The sequence below is a fragment of the Oryctolagus cuniculus genome, chromosome 7, assembly GCF_051225735.1.
Source record: "Oryctolagus cuniculus isolate XC-2025 breed Fujian yellow rabbit chromosome 7, ASM5122573v1, whole genome shotgun sequence".
Taxonomy (NCBI): Eukaryota; Metazoa; Chordata; class Mammalia; order Lagomorpha; family Leporidae; genus Oryctolagus; species Oryctolagus cuniculus.
The window spans coordinates 129,300,320-129,324,667 of record NC_142873.1 but is presented as its reverse complement, the minus strand read 5'-3'; the positions used below and the strand labels follow the sequence as shown (position 1 = coordinate 129,324,667).

The following is a 24,348-nucleotide window of genomic DNA, read 5'->3' as shown; positions in this document are numbered from 1 at the left end:
CCCCAGGAAAAAAATCCATACCTTTTATCTGGGCATTATTCCTCCCTGTATTTTCTAGCTGCTCCCTAGTTCTGATTTTCAACTCCAGCCACTGGAACCTACTTGTAGATGTTTAAGCTTATCCTAACATGCTGGGCTTTCTCATACCCCAGGCCTTTGTACACACATTCCTCCTACCTGGGACACGCTTCTCTCATTGTTCCACCTTGGAAACTCATTCCTCCTTCAAGGATCCCAACTCAAGTATCCTATTCTCCAGGAAACTTCCCGCTGACCTCCCAGTGCATCACCATGCTGGGTTTGGTTGCATGGAAAAGCTTCTGTGGGAGGGAAGACCCAGTTCTTTGGGCCTTTCAGTGCGTTCTCTTTTCCTCTGAGACCCAAGAAGAGCCTTTAGATGTCCCAATAAGAAAGATACCAGGCAGGAGTCAGTGGGGGTGCAAACAGAAGTAGAAGCCACCTTGACAACTAAGAATAGAGAAAACCTCCCTTGGGGCAACCAAGGGCTTTCTATCGCAGCTCTTAGTACTGTGGCAAGCACCTGTTTCAGTGTCTGCTTCCTCCTAGGATGTGAGCTTCATGAGTTTGGGACCTTCCCCCAGGACGCTCAGTTCCTCCTAGGCCCCAGCATAACGGGCTGGGTCCTTCAGTCCTCTGGTTGAATCCCTGCAGTTCCCCCAGCCCGACCCCCACAGTGATAGCTCTGCAAAGGCACAGTTTGTGGCAATGTCACGGACCATTCAGAACACCCAACTCCTCCTCACTTTGAAGTATCCTGCTTGAAAGCATTTGCATGCACAGAAACAGATACCATTTCTGACAGGTTCACGCGCGGGCTGGTGCCTACTTCCATATACAGACATGTGCCTCCGGAACAATACGGACGTACTGCTAAACACACACATAAATCCTTCACACAGGCAGGCACACTCATGGACACATTATACTCTTAGACACAGTCCTACAGACTTATCAGAAACTAGCAGAGCCTCCAATGGCTACTCTGGTCCCCTCCCAAGCTGGAATCCCCCTGAGGGTGTACCCCCACCTAGCACCCCAAGTGGTCCCTCCCAATTCAGGCAGCGCTCAATGGAAGCTGCTGCTCCTGCGGGGGAGTCAATACCCTGTGGACGGAGCCATCGGTCAGAAGGACCCCGACTAATTAAAAGCTGGTGAGGTTTAAATAATTCATCTCTTTAACTCCCATTGATCGTCCAGTTTAGTGGCCACAGACTAGAAACAATATTAAACAGCCTCCTCCAGCTCCACAGGGCGGTGGGGGTGGGGTGAGTAAGCTGACATGTGCCCACCCTCCTGAGGACCCTGCCCCCCAGCCATGAGTTGGGGACTCTGAACTCAACGCCACCTATGACTCACCCAAAGCCTAGCTCCTAGCTTTCTCCAAAAAGTTGTTCTGAAAAGTCCTTTCCGATGGTCCTGTTTCCATAATCCCCTCCCCCCAGCTATGGATACAGTCTCACTGGGGTACTGAATGAGCCATGGAGCCCCTCTGTGGGCCACAGCACTGGGGCGTGAGGGCAGGGGACTGGCCGAGCTGCCAGGGGGATATGCAGAGGGACTGACCAATGCCGCTGTGGGGCCGACCTATGTGTTGCAGGCTGAGGCCCTTGTTCATGTCTAGAAGTCCATTCTTGGGCCAGCAGCCCATGGCGAAGCTGTAAGCCTGGAAGACAGAAGGCAGAAGGCAACAGCAGTTAACAGAGGCCCCAATCCCTGAACCACCCTCACCCCCTAAACACCCCTCCCCACCAAGGGCTTACTCGCTGGAGGCCAGTTCCCTTTTCACCTCCTTCTCCGCTCACTAAGTGCCCCTCAGCGGGGCTCCTCTCTAGAGAACTCCTGGTCTCTAAGATCTCTCTTATCAGGAGCAGCCCCTCACACCTTCACCGTGTACCCTTCCTCAGATACCCGCCCCCCGCCCCAAGAGCTCCCAGCTCTTTGCTGGGCTCCCTCTCCTCAATGTTGTTGGTCACAAAGACTGGTCTTGGGAAGAACCTTGGAGACCAGAGTATCCAAATTTTACCCAAAGGAAAAGAATCCTGAAGCAAGAGCTAGCCAATGGCCTGCCACGGTCATGTTGCTTTAGGCCCTGAGCGAAGCAGGCTGTGGGGAAGGCTCTGAGTGCCATGTGGAGGCTCAACTGAGGAAGGGAGTAAGGTCACCTGGTTGACTCAACCAGCTGTGAGGGAACAGAGTGTGTGTGTGTGTGTGTGTGTGTGTGTGTGTGTGTGGTGGGGGGAGCAGACGCTCTGCTGAAGGTCAAGTGTTCACTTATGCATATTCAAAGCGGCCACCCATCGATCTGTACTTAATTGTTTTCCTGGGGTTGGGGAAGGAAGTGCTGGGGGCATCGATCTGCTCAGGCCCCCAGCACTCCTTTGCCCCCCTCCATTCCCTACCCGCGCCACCTCCATCAGCGGGGACACATGGCAGGGTAGGGACAGTACCTTCCCTCACGGGCATGACTGAGCTGACGTCACAGATGAGGAAACTGAGACCCAGAGAGAAGAGACCTCATGGGTTAGAACACTACCAAGTGTCTGGACGGGATTTAATTCCTGCTTAGCCTGCTAACAAAGTCCTCGGTATCTACCTGGGGCTAGTAGCCAGCTCACCCTTCAAACATTACCCACTCCCTCACTTCAGAAGTCCCTGAACACCAGGCTGTTCTCCTCCCAGTGGCAGGAAGGTGACAGTATGCAGGACCCTGGTCGGTGGGAATGAAGCTTGAATACATTTCCAGAAGTTGGATGGTGGGTCTAGTGATGAAAGTAAAGTGATTGCCAGCCATGTTCAGACACGCACTGCGGTGCCTGCCGTGCCCCTGCTGGGCACCGGAGGTCCCCACCCGACTACACACAGAGGATAGGGATCAGCATAGGGTCAGAAATGAAAGGCAGGAGGCTGGACACAACAGTGTGCCCAGTGGCTGGGCAGAGGACCAGTAGCACCTGTCCATCCCAGGGGCAGGAACCCACCCTCCAACCCCATGGCTAAGAGGCTAGGGTCTGTTGCACTTAATGCTCAGCACCCTCCAACACCATTTTCTTTGACCACGGAAGGACCAGTCACAGCCCAGCTTCTCAGTAAGTATTTTCCTACCCTTTCCCAGGCCACAGCTGTACCCACAAATCAGGGCCTGACTGTGAGGCTCAAGGACAGAGTGGGAGGATGCTGGCATAGAGCTGGGGCAGAGCCAGGGCACAGGCAGCAAGGGGAAGCAGCCAGTGGGCGGTGCACAGCTGGAGGAGCTGCTGCTGAGCATGGCCAGGGCCGAGGCTGGAGCGCAGCGGGCCAGAGAGCAGTGGCGGGCGCCTTTCAAGTACTTTAAAATCACTTACAAAGGCCGGATTAAACGATCAGAAATTCCATTTAATAGGACAAATAAAGAAATAACAATCTACTCTATCAGCCTGGAGAAGGCGAGCTGGATGGTTTTTTTTTTCCCCTCTAAAAAGGAAAAAGGGAAGGAAGGGGGAAAAAGAAGGATAATGTGTGTTTACTCAAGCAAAGAAAAAAATATTTAAGTGATGTCGGGGAGAAGATTGCAGTAACTAGTGAAGAATAACATCGTCTACTTTGCTGTCAAATCACAGCCGAATTTCAGTAATAGATTCTCGGCTGACACTCAATTCAATTCGAAGGTGATCCTGCTTTATCCCAGCCCATCAAATATTAAACACTTGCATTAGCAGGTGCTGCCGCTTCCCGGCTTAGAGCGGCGGGCGGGCGGCAGGGCTGCGGAGGCTCCTCCGCTCTGCTGGCGGCTTGGGGACAGGGCAGCTCAACGTTATCTGCACGTCATCCCGAGCCTTATCGCTGCTAAGCGGGAAGACCACTTCAGATAACATTAGATGCTTGCCCCGCGCGTCACCATGATTAGATTATCATTATAATTATGACTCCCCAAGATCTACAGGCTGGCATGTGTAGAAGAGGAATGGAAGGGCAACAGCAAAGCCCAGGAGGGCCAGGCTGGACCAGGGCAAGCCAGAGCCTCTGGCTGGAGGGCAGTGGTACCAAGCACGGCGTGGCCTGGTCCCGCCTGACGGATGCCTTTCAGGAAGGGCAGTCTAGCTTGTCAGCGCGAGGACGAGATGAATTGGCGTCTCTGCTGCGGCCGCGGGTGTCATGCCGCACGGTTTCATATTCCCAGATAAGACGAGATAACCAATTGCTGCCGTGACATGGCCTCATCCAGCACCTCCTTGGGGGCATGGGGTGGGGGGCAGGGGAGGCACGTGCACATGGGTCTGCCAAGCTCCTAATAAGAGGGATTTAATTTTTACAAATGCTGCTTCCAGCGGGGCCTTCACATCCCAGCCAAAGTCCAAAATGATATTAAAACTGGTTAATTAAAACTGCTCTCCTTCAGCCTGGGCTCTCCTCCTGTTGCCCCTGCTGAGAACTCCGGCATGGCTCTCCCAGGTACTGAAACACAGCCCTGCAGAGCTGAAGCTTCAGATGTGGCCAGCCTCTTGAAACTGCCCTAGGCACAGTAGCAGGGTCCAGCACCCCAGGCTCCCCCCGACTTCTGCCATCTCAGGCACTCCTCAGACACAGCCAGCAGACACAGACAGCCACCCAAAGAACCCAGAGACTCCAACAGCAACCTGCGCTCCTGCCAGTGTCAGGTCCACATGTGCATACCTGCTGCCCCTCTGCATCTGTCTCCACACGCCCTCAGCCCCAGCACTCGCTTCTAAAGCCCAACCCTTGTCCCCACATATCTGCATCTGGAGTGGTCCAATGACATGTATACCCACATGCTCCTACCATCTACTGGTCTCTCCCTCTGGGCCCTCTGCCCATTCTGGCCCTCCTTGCTACTCACAGACACAGAATGAGATGACATCTGTCTACAAGCCTTGCTAGAGCCGTTCGTGAACCAGCTCAGCGCAAGGTGATATGGGCTAGGCGTCAGAGACTCTGGCTGAGAAGCTAAGGCTGGCACCCAGGGACTCATCAGAATAGGACAGGGAGGCTAAGCCCAGAGGGCCACCCACAGCGGGCAAGGAAGACAAGCAGGTCCATGTGGGGTTGGAGGAGGCTAGGGAAGCTTCCTGGAGGGCCTGGAGGGTTTGACAGATGACAGTAGGGTATAGCGCTCTAGGCAGAGACATAGCAAGGACAAAGGAGGAAGCACACTAGAGCTTGGGTGTGACTGGACAGACAACTTGGAAAGAAAGAGTGACATCCTAAGGCACTGCCTCCGAACTCCATGTGCCAACAGCAACTTGGGTCTCTAGGGGTCTTATGTCCACCCTTTGATCCCTGCCTGCTTCCTCCCTCACATGTGCCAGCCTGGGGGAGTGGGGGAAGGGCCCACAAGCTTTCTGACCTTGAGCTGCATGGGGCAGGAATCTGTTCTCACAGTTCTCTCCAAGAGCTTGCACCTGAGCACCTCTCCCAACGAATGCTGCTTCCAAATTCTCTAGGAGCCACTTCTCCTGTGGCACCTCTTTCAGCTCTCAGGTCCACCTGCCCAATTGTGCACAGTCAGCAGCTAAACCCTGGGGAGACTTAGACAGAGGGTGGGACAGGCGGGAGGATGAGCGAGGAGCTCCTGAATCCCATCCAGGGCAGGTACCGACGCTGAGCCACATGGATGGGTGGAGTTAGGGGAAAAGACGCTGGGTCTACCAACCCAGCCCAGCCCAGCCCTGTGCCAGGCAAGCACGCACACTTCCCTTCCCCTGGGCTGCTGTAATTTCCATGCGCGGGGAAGCAGGTGCCGAGCTGCTCCCGGCTGGCTCTCCCCTCTTGTGGCTCTGCCCGCCTTGGCTGCTGCCCCATTAGCTTAGTGGCCAGCCATCTGCGACGGGCCTGCCGCACAGCCCTGCTGTAGGCGCGGCGGGTGGCCCCCTGTGTAACAGGGAGCTTTGCCATTAGCGCCTTTAATATTCTGACACCTCAGCACAGCCTGCTATTACATGCAAACGCTGATCGCCCTGTGAAATTACATTGCTGGGCCCGCGAAATGGAATCGTGTATAATCAGCCTCCTCCATGCACTGTCAGTCCCATCACAAACACGGCGCCCGGCGGCTTACGGGGGCTTAGCAGCTGCGACAAGTGTATTGGGTTTAATAGATGAAGTAGCCCTCGTCGGCAGCAGCATCAGATCCTTCAAAGAGGAAAGACGAGGCATCAACAGCTGCTATGGTGTCTCTGCCCACCCGTGCACTACCTAGCAGGGCACTGAGCATGGGGTGACACAGAACGGGCATGGCAGTGGTTGGGCCGAAGGGTTAGAACCCAGCTCAGTCTGCAGACAGAAGTACAGACTGCTCTGTAACTTCCAGAAAACCCAGAGCTTCAGAGCTACCACCAACACAGGTGCACCAACACATTCAGCCTGTGTGGCCTCCCCATGTGGGAGATGAGGAGGAGCAGGCCTTTAATCATATCTCTGGATGACTTTGTCACCCTCTGTGGGCCTAGGACTGATGGGCCATTTCCCTGGACTAGGAACCATACCAAACACCTGCCATTTTCATAACACCCAACAGAGGTGATGCTATAGAGGTAATATTCTCAAGAATGGGGGAGAAAGTCTGACAGACATAAATACTGCTAAACTTTTTATCCAACTAACACTTCTGTAGCTAGGGAATCAAGTGCCTAGGCCACAGTTCATACTGGAATGGCATATGCCATGCATACCTAGAGCACACCCAGTAGTCCAGGTCTCCTAAAGGCAGTATGCTCAGCACCCAGGGGTCATACAAATCGGGATTTGATTCCTAGTTCTGCCGGGTATTAGCACTATAATTTTGAAAGAACTATTAAGCCTCTTTGTGCCTCAGTTTCTTGTACTACAAAATGGGATAGCAGTACTTTCCCCAGGTGTATCTGAGGTCACTCAGGAACACTCACCAGATATTCCCAGTGCTACCACTTAACACACATTTTGACTTTCATTGTACTCTCCCTTCTCCAGTTTCAACCCAACACCAGCAGTGGCAGACTGTATTTTCCAGTGATGGCTGTAACACTGTCTCCCATCGTACAAGCTCTTCTCACACAGTGATTCTGACATATCTGTAATCAACAGAGGGAGTCGATGCCCCTCCTCTGCCTGGGAATCAGTGTGGGCTTTGTGACTATTTCAACTGATAGTGCACTGCAGAAGTAATGTGACTATTAAGAAATGCTCAGGGGGCCGGTGCTGTGGCACAGCAAGTTAACGCCCTGGCGTGAAGCACTGGCATCCCATATGGGTGCTGGTTCAAGACCTGACTGCTCCACTTCCAATCCAGCTCTCTGCTATGGCTTGGGAAAGCAGTAGAAGATGGCCCAAGTCCTCAGGCCGCTGTACCCATGTGGGAGACCTGGTAGAAGCTCCTGGCTCCAGATCGGCGCAGCTCTGGCCGTTGTGGCCAATCAGGGAGTGAACCATCGGATGGAAGACCTCTCTCTCTCTCTCTCTGCCTTTCCTCTCTGTGTAACTCTTTCAAATAAATAAATAAATCTTAAAAAAAAAAAAAAAAAAAAGAAATGCTCAGGTGCCTTCCACTTCCATCTCTCTTAGTAATTGCCCTGGAACCTTAAGTTGTCCTGTGGCAGTCATGCTGTGAGGAAGCCGAAACCCATGCGGAGACCACACAGAGAAGCCAGGAGACAAGGTAAAGAAAGACAGGGCTGCCATTGTGGTGCAGTGGTTTAAGCTGCTGTTTGCAAGGCTGGCATCCCATATCAGAGTGCCAGTTCAAGTCCCAGCTGCACTGCTTCTGATCCAGCTCACTGCTCATGCACCTGGGAAAGCAGAAGATAGCCTTAAGTGCCTCCTCAGGCCCCGGGTCCATCTAGCATCCCCTTTCTATAGTTTCTAACCTCCCTCTCTCTGCTGGCTCCTTCCTGCTAGAATTCAACCACAGGCCTGAATCTTTATTATCTTTACATAACTTCTTTTTATATTTTTTTAAAATTTATTTGACAGGTAGAGATTAAATAGTGAGAGAGACAGAGAGAAAGGTCTTCCTTCCATTGGTTCATCCCCCAAATGGCCACCACGACCGGTGCTGTGCCGATCTGAAGCCAGGAGCCAGGTGCTTCCTCCTGGTCTCCATGCGGGTGCAGGGCCCAAGCACTTGGGCCATCCTCCACTGCCTTCCCAGGCCACAGCAGAGAGCTGGACTGGAAGAGGGGCAACTGGGACTAGTACCTGGCGCCCATATGGGATGCCGGCATCACAGGCGGAGGTTAACCAAGTGAGCCATGGTGCCGGCCCTACATAACTTCTCTGTGCCTTAATTTCCTCTTGTAAAGTGAGGGTAATAATGGTTCCTGTCCTCTATGGCTGATGTGAGGATTGAATGAGTTATTGTATGTAAAGTGCTTAAAACTGTGCCTTGCTCTTTGAAAGTTATATAAATATTAGATTATTATTTTTAACACCCCCCCCCATTCACCTGTCTCCATCCACTTATTCCTTGTTTTCCTGTTAACAACCAAACTTCTCAAAATTATCTCCATTTACCTGCCCATCATTACTTAATTCCTTGAGGTCTATTGTCCATCCTTACCACGGAGCTTAGCCCCTGTCAAGGTCAACAATCCTCACCATGCTGCCCCCCACGCCCCCATATGTCTGGACAGCCTCGTGTTCTTCCATGCTCTCACCACTCTGCAGCCTACTTCATCTCTGAATCCCCACCTTTGGTTTTCCTGATATTCCACTCCTTCAGTTGTCCCACTTGTCTCCTGTGTCCCTCACAATTGCCGCTGTAGTTTCTGCATTTGCTCATCTTATTCATGCACTCATATGCTCTACACGCACTCCTCCCTTTTTTCTCTATGTGCTAACATTCTCCTTGTGTGATCTCAACTCCCTTGTCTTCAACCTTATACACACATATTATAAAATAAGATGTAATAATTATATATAACACACACACATACACGTTCTGGAGCAGGTGTTCAGCCTAGTGGTTAAGGCTCCTGGGTCCCACATCAGAGTACCTGGGTTTGATTCCTGGCTCTAGCTCCCGACTCCTGCTTCCTGCTAATGCAGATCTTGGGAGAGCAGGTGATGACTCTAATAATTGGGTCCCTGCCATGCAGGAGACCTAGATTGCGTTCCCAGCTCCCAGGTTCAGGCTTAGCCAAGCCTCAGGCATTTGGGGCACGAACAGGCAAATGAGAGTGCTCTCTCTCATATGAATAAATGAAATAATACCATTTTATATAAATATTTCAAATATATATTTAATATATACAAATTTAACAAAATTTAACATACTTAAATATATTCAATGTATATATAAATGTATTTTCTATTGTCTACTTTGGATTTCTCACAGACACTTGATTCTCAGCATGTTTAAAACCCACTTCAACATCTCTTTAAACTGCTTTTTCTCCTGGATCCCCAAATCCCAGTGAAAGCCATTACCATCCACCCGGTCTACCAAGCCAGAAATATGGGAGTCAATCTTGACTCCCTCCTCTTCCTTCCTGCTCAAGACCTGAGAATGTTGGTTCATGCTTCCAAGACTTAATTCAAGCAATTCTAGGAAGCAATTCCTAGAATGCCTTCTGCTTTCTCCCATTCTGTGTCCTAATCTTTCAATACACAACTCAAAAGTACCTTTCTTCACAGTCTTCCTGACCCATCTTTCCTTTAAGCCCTCTGAACAGCCCTGCAACACTGATCTGTTCACAAACTTGTGGTCCCTCTAAGGAAGGGCGGCGTCTGCTGTCTGAATGGCCTTCACCGAGGGAAGGCTGCAGCAGAAAGACATCTCCCTGGGCTCACTTCTGCCAAGCACGAACACCCAGTTTCCACTGCTGCTGCTCGGCCAGTCCTACTCCAGCCTCCTCCAGGAACCACTGCTGTTCTTGCCCAGCACAACAGCACTCTTCCCATGGCCATTCTTGTAGCTGGGTGCTCAGCTGCCAGTGTTTAGAAAGGAGACTGTTCTGCTTCCTTTCTCCTTTTCTAAACTCTTCAGCCAATGGGTAGCCCCTTACCTGATTCTAGCACAGAGATGGCAGCAAAATGATGGGCACTTGCATCGGGTGACACAAGCCCATCTGCCCTAACCCCAGCTGGTAGTTCTGTTGTGTGCAGTGTTCTCTGGCTACCAACATACTTCAGGGGACCCCGAGCTGCTGCTGCCTCTGCCCATCAACAGACCTTGAGTGGGATAATTATCCTGTGAACTTAACCTCGCTGCTCACTGCCTACAACAGTACTGCTGCCTCTAGTGTGCCGGGTCACCACCACAGCAAAGGGAGGGGGCTGTGCCACAGCTCTGGGTTCCACCATATATAGACCTGGGGGACCCCAGGAGTGGAGGACAGATGCCAGTTCAACTGATCCCTTAGGGTCCTGAGTATTTTTGGATGGAGTTATCTCCTTCATGTTCCCGGATCCCTTGGCTTCACTGCTGAGTCAGAGGGGGCTTGGGGACACTGAGGTTTCTGGGATTAGAGCAAGATAAGCAGCCCAGGAGCCAGGCTGCCTCAGTGCCTGCAGAGGAGGTGAGCTCCACGTGCACCATCACAGAGTCTAAGGCAGCACGTCAGTCTGAGCCAGATGCCCAGGGTGAAAGCTACATTTGGAGTTTTCTTTGTTTTCATTACAATTTCCTCTCCCACTGCTTCTTTTTAGTCAGCCCTTGCCTCCCCGGGGTGCTGAGGATTGAATGAAACACCACCCCCGGCTCCAATAAGTGTATTTCAATTACATCTGTCACTGCATAACGATATAATGATATATCATGTGATATTAAATCCATGGTAATCATATCAGGGATTTTTTTTAATCGTGCACTAATCGCATTATTACATCTCTATAATTAACAACAGGAGGTATGGAAATTCAGTTAAGGCAGTAGGCTCAGGGTATTCCCTCCACCCCACACCCATTCTAGCTCCCCTAGATTAGGACCCGATTAGGAGTTGGAGTCTTTAGGGCACCAGCAAGCTGGGCCAGAGCTCCCACCTCTCCATGTCCAGCCCTGGGCAGGGCTTCCAGGGCAGACAGGGACAGTCCAGACTGAGACCAGAGTATTGGTCTCTCTAGTGGCTGCTCAGGAATGAGCCTGGGGCAGAGCCCACACAGAGAGATCCAACAAGGCTCACTTGAGCCTCCTGTACTCCTACACTCCTGTGACTGCAGCACTAGATTATCTACATGGGGAGGGATGTTATCATTTCTTCAAACCAGCAAGGCTCTCCCAAGCATCTGCAAGGCCTACAGCAAGTTCCCAGCTTGCGGCCTCCTGTAGCTCCATCTGCGACTACTACATGCTCTCCCTCTATCTGACTCAGCCCTCAGCCGGCTCTTACATCATCAGGGCCAGCAGCTGTGCTGCCTCTGCCGGCTGGTCCTATCATGCTTGACCACGCTGAACAAACCCAATCCCTCCTCCCCAATTCTCTCCCAAAGGTCTGGCCCTTCATATTACACTGTAAATGTTGTTTTTGTTTTGTTTTGTTTTGTTTTTTGATAATCACTAAGGTTGCTTCCCTGTACCCCCAAAACAGCCTAGGTTCTTCTGTCCTCCCCCTTGCCCAGGCCTAGATAAGGACAGGAGGTGCTAGAGACTGCAGCTTGAACTATGTCAGATGACCCTGTCTCTCCTACCCCCTTCCCAATACGGAGCTGTCAGGGCTAATCCCCTCAGGGGTGTCAGAACCAGTCTGCAAAGCAGAATTCTATGTTTCAAGTCCAGAGCTTTGAACCTGGCATGTAACTAGTCCTCAGTGAGGGGCAGGCATTTTGCTAAGTTTGACTCTCAGAAGTTGGACAGGCCTGAAGATAAAAGACAAAAATCATGTCCTTTTTCCTAATAAAAAGGAGACACTAATAGCAGTCAGCACTTAAGCAAAGCACTTTAAGTTTCTAAAGTGCTTTCCAAATTAAAATATAATCCTTTATTGAGCATGCAACACCACCACCACCAGCTGCCCACCCCTCACACAGGAAGGCGTGTTTACAGAGCACACCCACCTTCACTGATTCCTTCCTGGCAAAAAGGAGAAGGGTGTTTAGAACATTCATTCCAGATCCCCCTCCCTCTTGAGTGGATTACTCCCACATTACACACGCTTTTTTTGAGCAACTAGGTGCTGGGGGTACACAGCTCAAGCAGACCAGGCCACTGCCCTCAAGCAGCTCCCAGGCTAGAAGGAAAGGCAGAGATGCTTGTAAAACTACACAGACAGGACCCTGATACTCCCAGAATCCTGAAGGACAAATCCTGGCTACAATTGAGGGCAAGCACCACGAAGGCCCAAGATGGCCTTTGGTGGGACACACTAGGCTGGGAGCGCAGTTCAGCGGTCTGAGGGCTTAGACAAGGAAGTCCTAAGAAAGCAGGTGAGTGGCACACGAAACTAGGGGTGGGTAGGGTCACCCAGGGAGAGAGTAAAAGCCTGCAGAGTCAGATGAAGCCCTCCTCTTCTCTGATGCTGAGAGGGAAAAAAGGAAGCCTGAAAGATGAGAAGGTGGAACACCAGCACCTCCAGAGCTAAGGCCCAAAGAATCTTCCCTCTGGGGCACACCCAGCATCCTGCCCCTGTCCCTGTCCTTGTCCAATCAGTCCTCACTCTACCCAGGTAGAAAGTGAAGAGGCCATGCTTTGGAAGCCCACTGACTGATTCAGAGCAAGTATTTATTGAGAACCTATAACATGCCAGGCCATGTGCACACAGAGACACAGCACCATCCTCAGAGAGCTTGCAGTCTACTGGACAAAGAAGACTGGAACTTAGTAGCCACACAAATCATTAAGTTGCAGCCAGAAAAAGGGCTCAAAGAGGAAACATAAGTTGTTGTGTTGGGTCAAGAGAGGGGAGTTTGGCCCAGTTGGGAATAGCTCCCTCATGACAGGAAACTGACTGGGGACATACTAATGCCTGTAGGCAAACTATGCCCCAGCAAAGGAAGGCAATCCAATCAAGGCCAGTATCCTTGGAACAAAGAAAGCAAGCATGAAACAGGCTGATGAGGAAAGCAGGGATGCAACCCATGCAGGGCCTCAGAAGACACAGCAAGGCCACCCAAGGGCCTCCCACCATCACGCTATGAAGCTTGCAGCACTCTAACAATGTTAAAGCTCAGTTCTTTTGCACACCTATTCCTCTCTATACCTAAGGGTAGTCAGGCCTTGGAAAAACTGAGAGAACCAAGACCACTTTCTGTCTATAAGGAAAGGAAGAAACTACATAAGCATTCATTCATGGAACATTCACACATTCACAGAATGCCCGCTAGTCCTGGCAACTCAAATGGAATCGCAGGTAGAGCCTACCCTCACAGAGCTCACAGTTCTTTCAGGGGAAAGACAGAGAGAAGCCACTCTGTGCCCAGTGATGGTGAACAACAAGTGTGTAGAGAGAATCACAGCAGGGCTATCCAGGAGGGAAGCCCTCAGGCCTCTGGAGCCCAGAGCCAGCTTTCTGATCCTCGAGCGCAGGCTGAGTGGGGACATCGGTGTGAGGGGGACTGCAAGCCACAGATCCTGCAGAGGGGAGCTGAGCAGCAAGCAGCAGGCGGCTACACCAGGATCTTCTGCTCACAAAGACCACGGCTGAAGGGATGTGAGCAAAGCCACAGAGGAGAGGCGGCAGCTCACTATACTGCCCCAGAATGACAGGAAGGGGGCACCTGTAGAATAAGCAACAGGACTTGAAGACTTGAAGATCGAGAATCATTTCAGGAAATGGTAATTCTAGGCACCAGGCCTCCCACAGTTTCCTCAATGGAAAATGAGGGGGCTTAATTACTGGATTTTTAAGGCCCCTTCCTGGTTAAAAATTTACAAGGTCTGAGGGGCTTCAAGCTTCTACAGCAGTGGTTTCTTTCTGCCCCCACTTCTGTGTTTAAACTAGTCCATCACCTAAAACATTTACCTTCTTCAACCAGCTCCCAATCTGTCTGCCAGGATTCTACCTTCAGGAAGCCATTTTGGAATTCTCTCCCCACTACCCTCCACGTTCTACCCTGACCTCCACAACAGCACTCTGCCTAATCATATACTACATATGGTCCTGCAACTCCTGGTTGGCTGGTCCAGGGCTTAACCCCTGACGTCCATTTCAGAGGCAGACGGGAAGCTCTACTCAGGCCCTCCATGCGGGTGGATGGTTTTGGCTTGAGGTCGGGGTTCCTCTTCCCTCTGCCCACAGTCCTGTGAGAACTCGACAGGCCTCCACTTGAAAAGGGTGCTGAAAGCAATGATGTCTCCAAGTGCGATGAGAGATATTTGTGTCTGCTTTACCCTTGGCTTTTTGCTCCGGTTCAGGTAGGAGCGGGGTGGGCCGGCTGGCAGATCTGAGAGCGCGGCACGCCCCAGCGGGCAGGGCGCACAGCGCGGAGGAAGGCGCGAGTCAGTCTGGAGTGCTCCCCATTTATCAAGCTCACGCAGGCCGCCAGCCGAGCGAGTCTTTCTATCATTACACCTCTCAAAATCCGATTCATACCACTAATCCTGCCTTCATTCTCCCAGATTAATAACATCTCTTTCAACCTTCACAGTGTGATAAATAGACAAAGAGAGAACAAAAGGAGAGACAGAAGAGAGAGAAAGAGCTGGAGCAAGTCCCCATAATAGAGAGAGCCGAGAAAGAGGAGAGGGAAAAAAGCAGAGAGCGCGCGTGAAGGCAGCGGCCAGAGTCTGCAGCTACCTTAGAGAGCCGCTCAGAGGAGAGCTGGCGGCTGCGCCCCGCTATGCGCTCCTCTCCGTCCCCAAAGAGAAAGAAAGGCTCGTTAACAGCTCCTTCCTGCCTGCACTTTTGTTCAAATTCTTTTCTTCCCTTCCAATCCTGCTTTAGGTCAAATTCCAGTGAAAATGAGTCTCTGGGCTTCCCGGTCTCCTTCCAGCCTCCCAACCAGGTTATGGAACCAAGCTGGCCCTTGGCAGAGGGCTGGGTCTGGGTACAAAACAGGCCTGGGCATAGGCTTAGCAAGGGTGCAGCAAGCAGGCCTGAAGCTTCACCGGAGCTGTTTCTCTACCCTGAATCCTCACCCCTTCCTTGCTCTTTTGGCAGAACAGAGAAGGGAATAGAGCAGAGGGAGGGCTTGGGATCCATTCCCAAAGGCTCTTCTCTGTACCTCTTTTCAACCTGAGGCTCCAAGCCCACAGCAGCCAGCCAGGCTTCCTAAAGCAGCAGCATGGTCCATACCTCCAAATTAAGATGAAGCCAACAGGAACAGGAAGCCCCCCTGGGCCCTAGTCCTACCCTAACACAACTCACCTCACCTCCGATGATATTTGCTCTCTGGCCCAGATGCTCACCCACCCTTTTCTCCACAGCATGCTCGCCATGCTCCTCACAGACCAGTCCCAGGTCCCCCTTCCACATGCCCATCTGAGCTCTTCTGGAGAATTCACTCCCTCATTCTGGACTCTGCAGGGCAACACCATTTACAACTGCATTACCCTGTAGTGACTCTGGGTTTTCTTTACTACACTGGGATTCTATCTTCTGAGTTCTCTATTCCCAGGTCCAAGCTGCCCACGATACTTCCATCCTTTCTTTGACTTTGCCAAAACAAGCCCTGACCAAACACAGGTCAACCTTCTCTCTGGAATGCAACAGAGCCGGAGCAGAAGCACTCCACATGGGAAAGCTCAGACAGCCCTGCGCACCCAATGGCTGCATAATCCATCAGAGTAGGGCACTGCAACCCTTCCTTCCTCAGAACACTCGTGGCAATTTGGAGGGGTAGGGGTAGGGGTGGAAAGAGGGACTGGCATGTGAAGAAGGGAGCCCTGCCCTGCTCAATCTGGCTTAGTGGGAGGAGACACTCAGGGGAGTCAAGGCTTCCCCAAGGACAGAGCCTGAACAGGAAAAGTGCCTCAGCAGAAAACCAGGGGTCTGGTGATATGTTTAGAGGCAGGTCCTATCGAGGGAGCACCTTTTTATTTACTTATTTAAAGATTTATTTATTTATTTATTTGAAAGAGAGAGATACACAGAGACAGAGAGAAGATAGAGATATCTTCCATCTGCTGGTTCACTTTCCAAATGGTCACAATGGCCAGGGCTGGGCCAGGCCCAAAGCCAGAAGCCAGGAGCTTCATCTGGGTCTCACACGTGGGTGCAGGGGCCCAAGGCCTTGGGCCATCTTCTGCTGCTTTCCAAGGTGCAATAGCAGGAAGCTGGATCAGAAGTGGAACAGCAAGGACTTGAATTGGCACCTATATGGGATGCTGGCACTGTAGGCTGTAGTTTTAACCTGCTGTGCCACAGCGCCAGCCCCTTGAGGGAGCATCTTGCAGACACTCTCCAGACTCTTCTCTCCAAAAAGTCTCCTCTTCTCTCCCTCTACCTACTGTCCAAATCACAACTCTCTTTTTGGGACAAAATGGGTACAACCTACTCCTACCATCATCCACTCCTACAGATCTCATCATTTCCAGCCTCAACTGTCAATGTAGTGCTGAGTTAAATCTCAATTTGGGGGAATACCCTGAATGCTCAAACAGAAGAGCAAACCTCAGGGTGAAAGGGATGTTAAAATGGCTAAGGGTAGTCCTTAGGATCCTTTTTACAGAAAATTCAGAAGTTCCATTAACCTTTCCTCAGTTCCCACACCAGGACTCGCCACACTTTCTTCTATTCCACCTGACCTCCAGGATGATCAGACACCTGCAACAAGGAGAGTAGGAAAATGACAGGGACTAAAGTTCATCCGTGGGCCCAAGTGACCCAAGGAGGTGGGGGGGGGGGGCTGAAGAGGAAGGGCGGGAGGGAGGGAGAGAGGGAGAGAGGGAGAGAGGGAGAGAGGGAGAGGGAGAGAGAGAGAGATGTGTATGTGTGTGTTACATGGTCTCAGAGAAGGAGACCAGTCCTCCCTAGTCTACCAGTGTCCTGGACTTCAGCATATGGTAGATCCAAGTGGCAGTACCAGTCCACATACCTCCAAGCCTAAGATCACAGGAAGACTCCTGAAACATGGATCCCAGGCCTCTTCTTTCCTAAGAGTCTGTGTTACTGGGATACCAGGCAGCTTCAACCAGCGTCAACCCTGCCACCTGCCTATATCTAAAGCTGCCACACACGAAGAAACCAGTGACTTCCTGGACAGCTTCCCCAGGGACTCAGAAAGCTGCTCCAACCTTTGCAGCCCACCTGACAGAAGCAGAGGCCTAGGCTCAGAAGAGAAGTTACGGCAGCCCCTCAATCCTCTGCCTCTATTGCCAATCCTTACCCAGCACACATTCTCACCCCTCCCAAGCTCTGCTTCCTCCAGCTCCTGAAGCCTTCTCTGAACCCTTCCTCTCCAGGTCACTCAGGTCAGAGGCCTGAATCTCCTCTCTCCTTGGAGGCTCTGTCTTTCAGTTGAGAGAAACACTAGACCTCAGTAAGGGACCTGTTTCGGGATCAAGTAGAAGGCAGGCAGATACAACAGGGTCTCTGGTAGATCAGGAAGCCAGATCTGAGGGATGCTTTTCCCTCACTTCTGAGCACCTGGTTCTAGAGCTTACTCCTCCAGGCAGCCAGTGGCACAGAGCTCAGAAGGGGAAGTTGGGTCTTAATGTGTAAAAAGCTCCAGCAAAGCAAAATCATTTACTCTTCAGTGCGACTGCTCAGCAGAGCTAATAAATCTTGCATGAGCAGGGCCGATTCTAATTTCCTAATATGAAAAGGCATTTGGATTGAGAGAGAGGGGGAGATAAAAGTGATTGAATCTCCAATAGTCCAGGTTACTGACAAGAAACATCCTGCTCAGGCTGAGAGAAGGATGGCAGTGCCTGCCCGCCTGCATACACCCATCCGTTCTGCCCCCCTCTTGGTGTGATACATCTCAGTCTCTTCTATTGACAGGACGTGGCTTTAAACACAGTTACACAAGTTATCATTTCTGCCTTCTGATCAATCTGAATTTTCAGGACAATTACCCTCTTAATCAATGATTGCTATCAGCAGCCCCGCGCCTGGACGGATTTCTCAGCAAGGTAATCATGCCGCCAGGCTGGACGGCGCGTGCATAGGCAATGAAGCTCCGGGTGGGGTCCCCTCCCTCTTTCCTGAGCCCCCATATCCTAGTGCCGCTGCCAGCATCGAGGACAAGGACGGCAAAGTGTGAAGGCCACTTCAAGGAGTGGTGGGAGTAGGAGGAAGGGGGTGGGGGGAGGCCAGCCACCCAGTCAGCTTTCCAAACCACCAGATTATGGAACAAACCTATTAAAACTCTAGATTTACTGCCCACTGCCCTGATGCATCTCCACATGCCCTCCTGCCATCATTCCTACCTCCTAATTAGCCTAATAAAGTCCAATTCTAATTATGGGCTCAAACTATTAGGGTGAATAAGTACAAAGAGAAGAAAAATATTGGCTTTACTAGTTTCTCAGAAGCTATCGGTTGTAGAAATTCCTTTTCTTCCACGGACCTGGTACATACCGGCTGTTGACTGGCATCCTCTTCTGGTAACCAGCCTGGCTCCAAGCAAAAATATCACCCTGCCCAACACTCATGTCCTCCAGGATTCTCTCCCAATCCCAGCCCTCCCTGCACAGAACAATCCAGAGACCCTCAGGAGAAGCAGGCAAGAAAGCAGAACAGTGGAATTAGCAGTGAGTGAGCTGGAGGTCTTATTTGCCACCCAAGAGAACTCAGGGAAGTTTCTCAGATCACTTGTTGTTGGTCCAGGCCTGAAGGCAGAGAGACCAAGAGCAGAATGAAGAGGGCATGGTCCAGGACACCGACAAATGGACTTAAGACTCCAGCTAGAGTGGCAGATATGCACTCACGGCAGAGTAGCCTTTGGGAATACGTCCCAACAATTGGCTGTAACACCCCAAGAGAGGAAAAGAATTAGAAAGTGGATGTGGCCGGTGCTGCGGCTCAATAGGCTAATCCTCCGCCTGTGGCACCGGCACACCAGGTTCTAGTCCCGGTCAGGGCGCCGGATTCTGTCCCAGTCGCTCCTCTTCCTGTCCAGCTCTCTGCTGTGGCCCAGGAGTGCAGTGGAGGATGGCCCAAGTGCTTGGGCCCTGCACCCGCATGGGAGATCAGGAGGAAGCACCTGGCTCCTGGCTTTGGATCAGCGCAGTGCGCAGGCCACAGTGGCCATTGTGGGGTGAACCAACGGCAAAAGGAAGACCTTCCTGTCTGTCTCTCTCTCTCACTGTCCACTCTGTCAAAACAAAACAAAACAAAAAGTGAATATATTTTTGTTCATTGACAATTACTCAGCACTACTCATGAGTTAAGTGATGGGGATACGGTAGTGTACAATACAGAAGTAACCCCTATGCTCACAGAACTCACAACTACTAGGAAAGACAGATAAATGTAGAAAGAAAGAAAAGAAAGGAAGGAAGAGAAAATAAAAATAGTAAACTTGAATTTGTGTATGAATGTTCATAGTAGCAGTATTCATAACCAAAAAAGTAGAAATAACTCAAATATCCATCAACTGATGAGTGAATACAAAATACAGTATATCCATAAAATTGAATATTATTCAGTGATACAAAGAAACGAAGTACTGTGTCAAGGTCCCACATGAAGGAACCCTGAGAACTATGCAATATAGAAGAAACCAGTCACACAGGTCATGTGTGTGGGAAATTCCCAGAACTGCCAAACTAGGCAAAATTATAAAGATGGAAGGTAGATTCGTGGATGCTTAGGGCTGGGAACATCTAGGGAGAAATGGGAAGTGATTGGTAATAGAGTTTCTTGGGGTGGGGGGGAGGGTGGCAAAAATGTTGTAAACTTACATGGTAATGATGGCTGCACAACTCTAATAACAGTAAGCTGTACATCTTAAATGAGTAAAGTGTTTGGGATGTGAATTATAGCTCAGTAAAATTGATATTTTAAAGTATATTGCTATGGGTTACTTATGTCTGACTCATACTGGAATTTAATCCTACTCTGAGAGGTATTAGGAAGGTGAGAAGTTCATATCAGACTAGGGTGTTCAGGGGGTGGAGCCACTGGTACTGGAAGTTGCTGGCTTTATAAGATGATGGACAGAGAGTACACCCACGTGGCCGGCACCGCGGCTCACTAGGCTAATCCTCTGCCTGCGACGCTGCTACTCTGGGTTCTAGTCCCGGTTGGGGTGCCAGATTCTGACCTGGTTGCTCCTCTTCTAGTCTAGCTCTCTGCTGTGGCCCAGGAAGGCAGTGGAGGATGGCCCAAGTGCTTTGGCCCTGCACCCGCATGGGAGACCAGGAGGAAGCACCTGGCTCCTGGCCATTTTAGGGGTGAACCAATGGACCTTTCTCTTTTTTTTTTTTTTTTTTTTTTTTTTTTGACAGGCAGAGTGGACAGTGAGAGAGAGAGACAGAGACAGAGAGAAAGGTCTTTCTTTGCCGTTGGTTCACCCTCCAATGGCCACCGCAGCCAGCACGCTGCGGCCGGCGCACCACGCTGATCCGAAGCCAGGAGCCAGGTACTTATCCTGGTCTCCCGTGGGGTGCAGGGCCCAAGTACTTGGCCATCCTCCACTGCACTCCCTGGCCACAGCAGAGAGCTGGCCTGGAAGAGGGGCAACCGGGAAGAATCCGGCACCCCAACCGGGACTAGAACCCAGCCGGTGTGCCAGCACCGCAAGGCAGAGGATTAGCCTAGTGAGCTGCGGCGCCGGCTGGACCTTTCTCTCTGTCTCTCTCTCTCACTGTCTAACTCTGTCAAAAAAAAAAAAAAAGAGAGAGAGAGAGAGAGAGAGAGAGAGAGAGTACACCCATGTACATTCCCTGTCTCTCACCATGTGATGCCCTGTATGGCCTAAGGACTCTGCCACCAAGGTCACCAGATGTAGACCCTCACCTTTGAACCTCAACGAGAAAAAAACAAATCTCTTTGCTTTGTAACTTACCTAGTCCATAGGCTGGGCAACAGAAAATGCCCTAATGCATCTACTATGATCAAAGAAATGCAAGAAGCCTCCGCAGGCTCACCAATAGGGCACAGAGTCAGGGAAGGCTCTGGCATAGTGCCTCGCCCTCCAAAGACATCAAGATAGGTGCAGGAAGAGAGAGGAAGTTCCACTGGGAAACTGGAAAAGTCTTCATAGAGGACCTACGAAGCAGTAGCTGTCGTCTTTCTTTCAAAGATTTATTTATTTGAAAGGTAGAGTGACAGAGAGATGGAGAAAGAAGGAAAGAGGTCTTCCATCTGCTGGTTCATTCCCCAAGTGGCCACAACAGCCAGGGTTGGGCAAGGCCAAAGCCAGGAGACAGGGACTCCAATCTGGGTCGCCCACAGTGGTGTCAGAGCCCCAAGAAAGTACTTGGGCCATCAACTGCGGCCTTCCCAAGCACATTAGCAGGAAGCTGGATTGGAAGCAGCATAGCCGGGACTCAAACCCGCGCTCCCATATGGAATGCTGGTGATACAGACAGTGGCTTAACCTGGTGCCCCACAAAGCTGGCCTCAGAAGCAGGTCATGAAGGGTAAGCAGGAGTTCACTAGGCAGGAATGCAGCAAGAGCACTTGCAGGTAAGTGGAATGAATATGAATACAGCTGGAAGTGCACCTACAGGCTCTTGGCAGACTTTGGGGCTCTGAGGTCAGGCTAGACAGCTTGTACTTCATTAAGCAGACATCAAGGTTTTTCAAGTAAAGAAGATCAGTACAGGATAGTCTCAGGTTTGATGGTTCAGGCATGGGAAACAGTGTGTCAGAGTTGAAAGGGCATGGTTTTTGGAGTTGCAATATCCAAGGTTTAAGTCCTTAAGTCCTTCTAGCAAATCTCAATGACCAGTGAGGGCTAGGATTGTATCTATTTTATCCTCCGTGCTTGGCAGAGTGCCTGATCCAGCAGATACTAAAGAGAGATTCACTGAATGAACATGCGTGAATGAAAGACTATGTTGAATTCAATCCCGCCTGACAAACATTTATTGAATACCTACCACGCACCTTGGTGCTCTAGTTATATTGTGTGGGCTCTTCAAGACTAGAGTTGCTGTCTGATCTCTGGCCTCAGTACCTTACAGAGGTACTGGCTGGCACACGGCAGGTGCTTAATCTATATTAATTGCCTTCCCTCTCCTGATATGGGAAGTTTCCCTAAAACCCTGTAAATTCTTGGCTATGCTCTGCCTGAACAACCAACTATGGCTAACTGCAGATAGGACACTGAAGCTGTAGGGACAGAAGCCTTCCATAGAGCAAGAGGAGTATGGGACAGTGCCCATGGTATTTGCTACAGGAGGCCAGCAGGCAAAGCTGGTTGAGAACTGGAAGGAATGAGAGTCCCACAACCCATTTGCAGAACGCCCTGCACGGGGGCGGTGGGCCCACTCACAGGAACAAGGCTGGCATACGTAAGGTGGAAGCAGGACATGCAAGTGAATGGGAAGGGCAAGATTTGGCCCTCATTTTCTAAGCAAAATGTCCTGATCCTGGAGATCTGACATTTCCTCATCTCCCCTCTGGTCAGGGGAGCCCTTCTGACCAACAAGAAGGGGTTTCTCAAGTCTCCCAGCCCCCAATTCCTGTAGGGCCTCCCCTCCCCTCTCTCCTCTTTCCTCCCTTTCCTTCCTGCAGAGCTTCCCTTCAGCCATAAAAATAAAATAAAACACAAACACCCACAGTCCAGGAGGAGGGCGTCAGACAGATAATGGGCATTTTATATCTTTTTATGACACTCCCCATAGGCAGCTCGGCAATCACAGCGCAATAAAGGCAGGCATGCAGCTTGCATAGTTAAACAACTGCCGGGTAATTAGGCACAGCAAACACACCACTGGGGAGGCCTCAGGCCTGCCCTGGGATCTGCCTGCAGCCTCCCTGCCTGCTTGCAGCCAAGCAGGTCCCAAGCCCAGGCCCAGTGGCCTGAGATTGGCTTGTGGCGCTAAGGACAGTCCACTGGCAGCTGCCATGTCTGTGCACACTCACAAGCACACCTGCCCACATCCACACAAGCATTCCTGAGCAGTCAGCCTGGCCCTCATCTCCCCAGGAGGGCCGCTCCTCTCTTGCAAGTAGGTCAACCTATGGACTCAGGAGGGCCCTTCTTTAAGGCCTTTGAAGAAGTCACAGCAGGCACGAGGAAGGACTAGCTCATCAGGTAGCTGTGAGATTATCAAGCGGTACAGGCAGGGAGCACATGAGCACACAGACATGTTTAACATGTCTCATCGTTTTCAACTCAGGATACAGATGAATTCTAAATAAAACATCTTTAACACGGATGATTACCTCACATACATATTCCTATCACTGTCCTTACCATTTCTATTCTATATTCCCCATATGCCTATTGACCCACTCATCTTCCCCAGCATTCCAGGAGCTCTGCACAGGTGGAACCCAGATCTGCTTCACCTCTGAGTCCAGATACTCGGACACTCGGGGCTCCAGGGAGTGATTGGCAGTAGGATGTGAATACAGATGTCCAGGCCCAGGAAGAGCACAAGTCACTTACTACTCAAGGTACAGGTCCAAGCTGACCTAAGCCAAATGAGACAGAGAAAAGTCCTCACCAGGGCTATGGGCACTATATCTGAGTCTGCACATTGCTGCTTCTTTCTCTAGTGAATTGGCTGGCATATCCAAAGGCTGCAGGAAAGTAATAGCTAATTAATGAAACAGAATAGACAAAATGCTATTACAATCCCACTTGAAGACTGACATTACCAAATGTCCCATCTGTGACATCTGTGAGGGGTCACTCAAGGAAAGCTATGCCCAAACACTCTTCTCCCAGGAGTGGACAGCAGGCCAAGTCAGCTCACGGAAAAGGTCATGGGATGAACCAGCACAGCTCCACATGAATGTGAGCATATATCCAGCTGTTTTTTCCTGGTCTCTTCTTGGCCACTGCTAAGCAACTGCCAAGATAACCAATAAAGAGGACCAAAGGCTGGTGGAAGGGCCTGGGCTGTTCGTTGCCTTCAGGGTACTGAGACTCCTTCCTTTCTACCCCACAAAGAAGTGAGACCACAGGTTCTCACAGTGAAGGCCAAAGCCTAACGTCTTTCAGTTCCAGTCTAAGCTGCCCCAAACTATGAGAGGTGCCAGCTACCCTAACTCCTCTGCAGTACCTGAGGACCTGGCTCTCCTGACCTGATGCCAGGTAATGCCCTGCTGTCCCAGGTCTCTCAACTTTCCCCAATGGGATAACAGAGCAGTCCTGAGGCTACAGATCAAAGTGGGGCATGTAAATGAAGGGCTTCACTGGCCTTTCTTGCACCTGTCTCATTAAGGGGAAGGCTTTGGCATCGTGAATGACCCATAATGGCAAAGGCAGAAGAGACCACAAGAAGACATCACCTCATCCAACTCCTTTTAGACAAAGAAACTTAGGCTCCAGAAAGGGCAAGTGACCTGACATCAGAGCCTTTGTCTTCTAGTGTCCAGCTCAAGTTCATTCCTGGGTCGTTTGTATTGCACCATGCTG

General features: G+C 50.9%; 1 protein-coding gene and 1 long non-coding RNA gene across 27 annotated transcripts in view; both read right to left on the bottom strand.

Moving 5' to 3' along the window:
* ERI3 (ERI1 exoribonuclease family member 3) overlaps positions 1 to 24,348 on the bottom strand; it is a 146,665-nt gene that overhangs the window by 26,328 nt on the left and 95,989 nt on the right. For 19 of the 26 annotated variants that reach the window (XM_070078594.2, XM_089300798.1, XM_017346365.4 and 16 more), the window contains one exon: positions 1,585 to 1,684. The exons of the other annotated variants lie outside the window; for them this stretch is intronic. In XM_070078594.2, the coding sequence (XP_069934695.2) occupies positions 1,585 to 1,684 (100 nt within the window). The remainder of the gene's footprint in view (positions 1 to 1,584; positions 1,685 to 24,348) is intronic. 26 annotated transcript variants of the gene reach the window in all.
* On the bottom strand, positions 15,941 to 16,630 carry LOC149125728 (uncharacterized). The gene is made up of 2 exons (XR_016211060.1): positions 16,556 to 16,630; positions 15,941 to 16,138 (listed from the first exon to the last, which is right to left on the bottom strand). It is a non-coding gene; the product is annotated as an uncharacterized LOC149125728 (long non-coding RNA).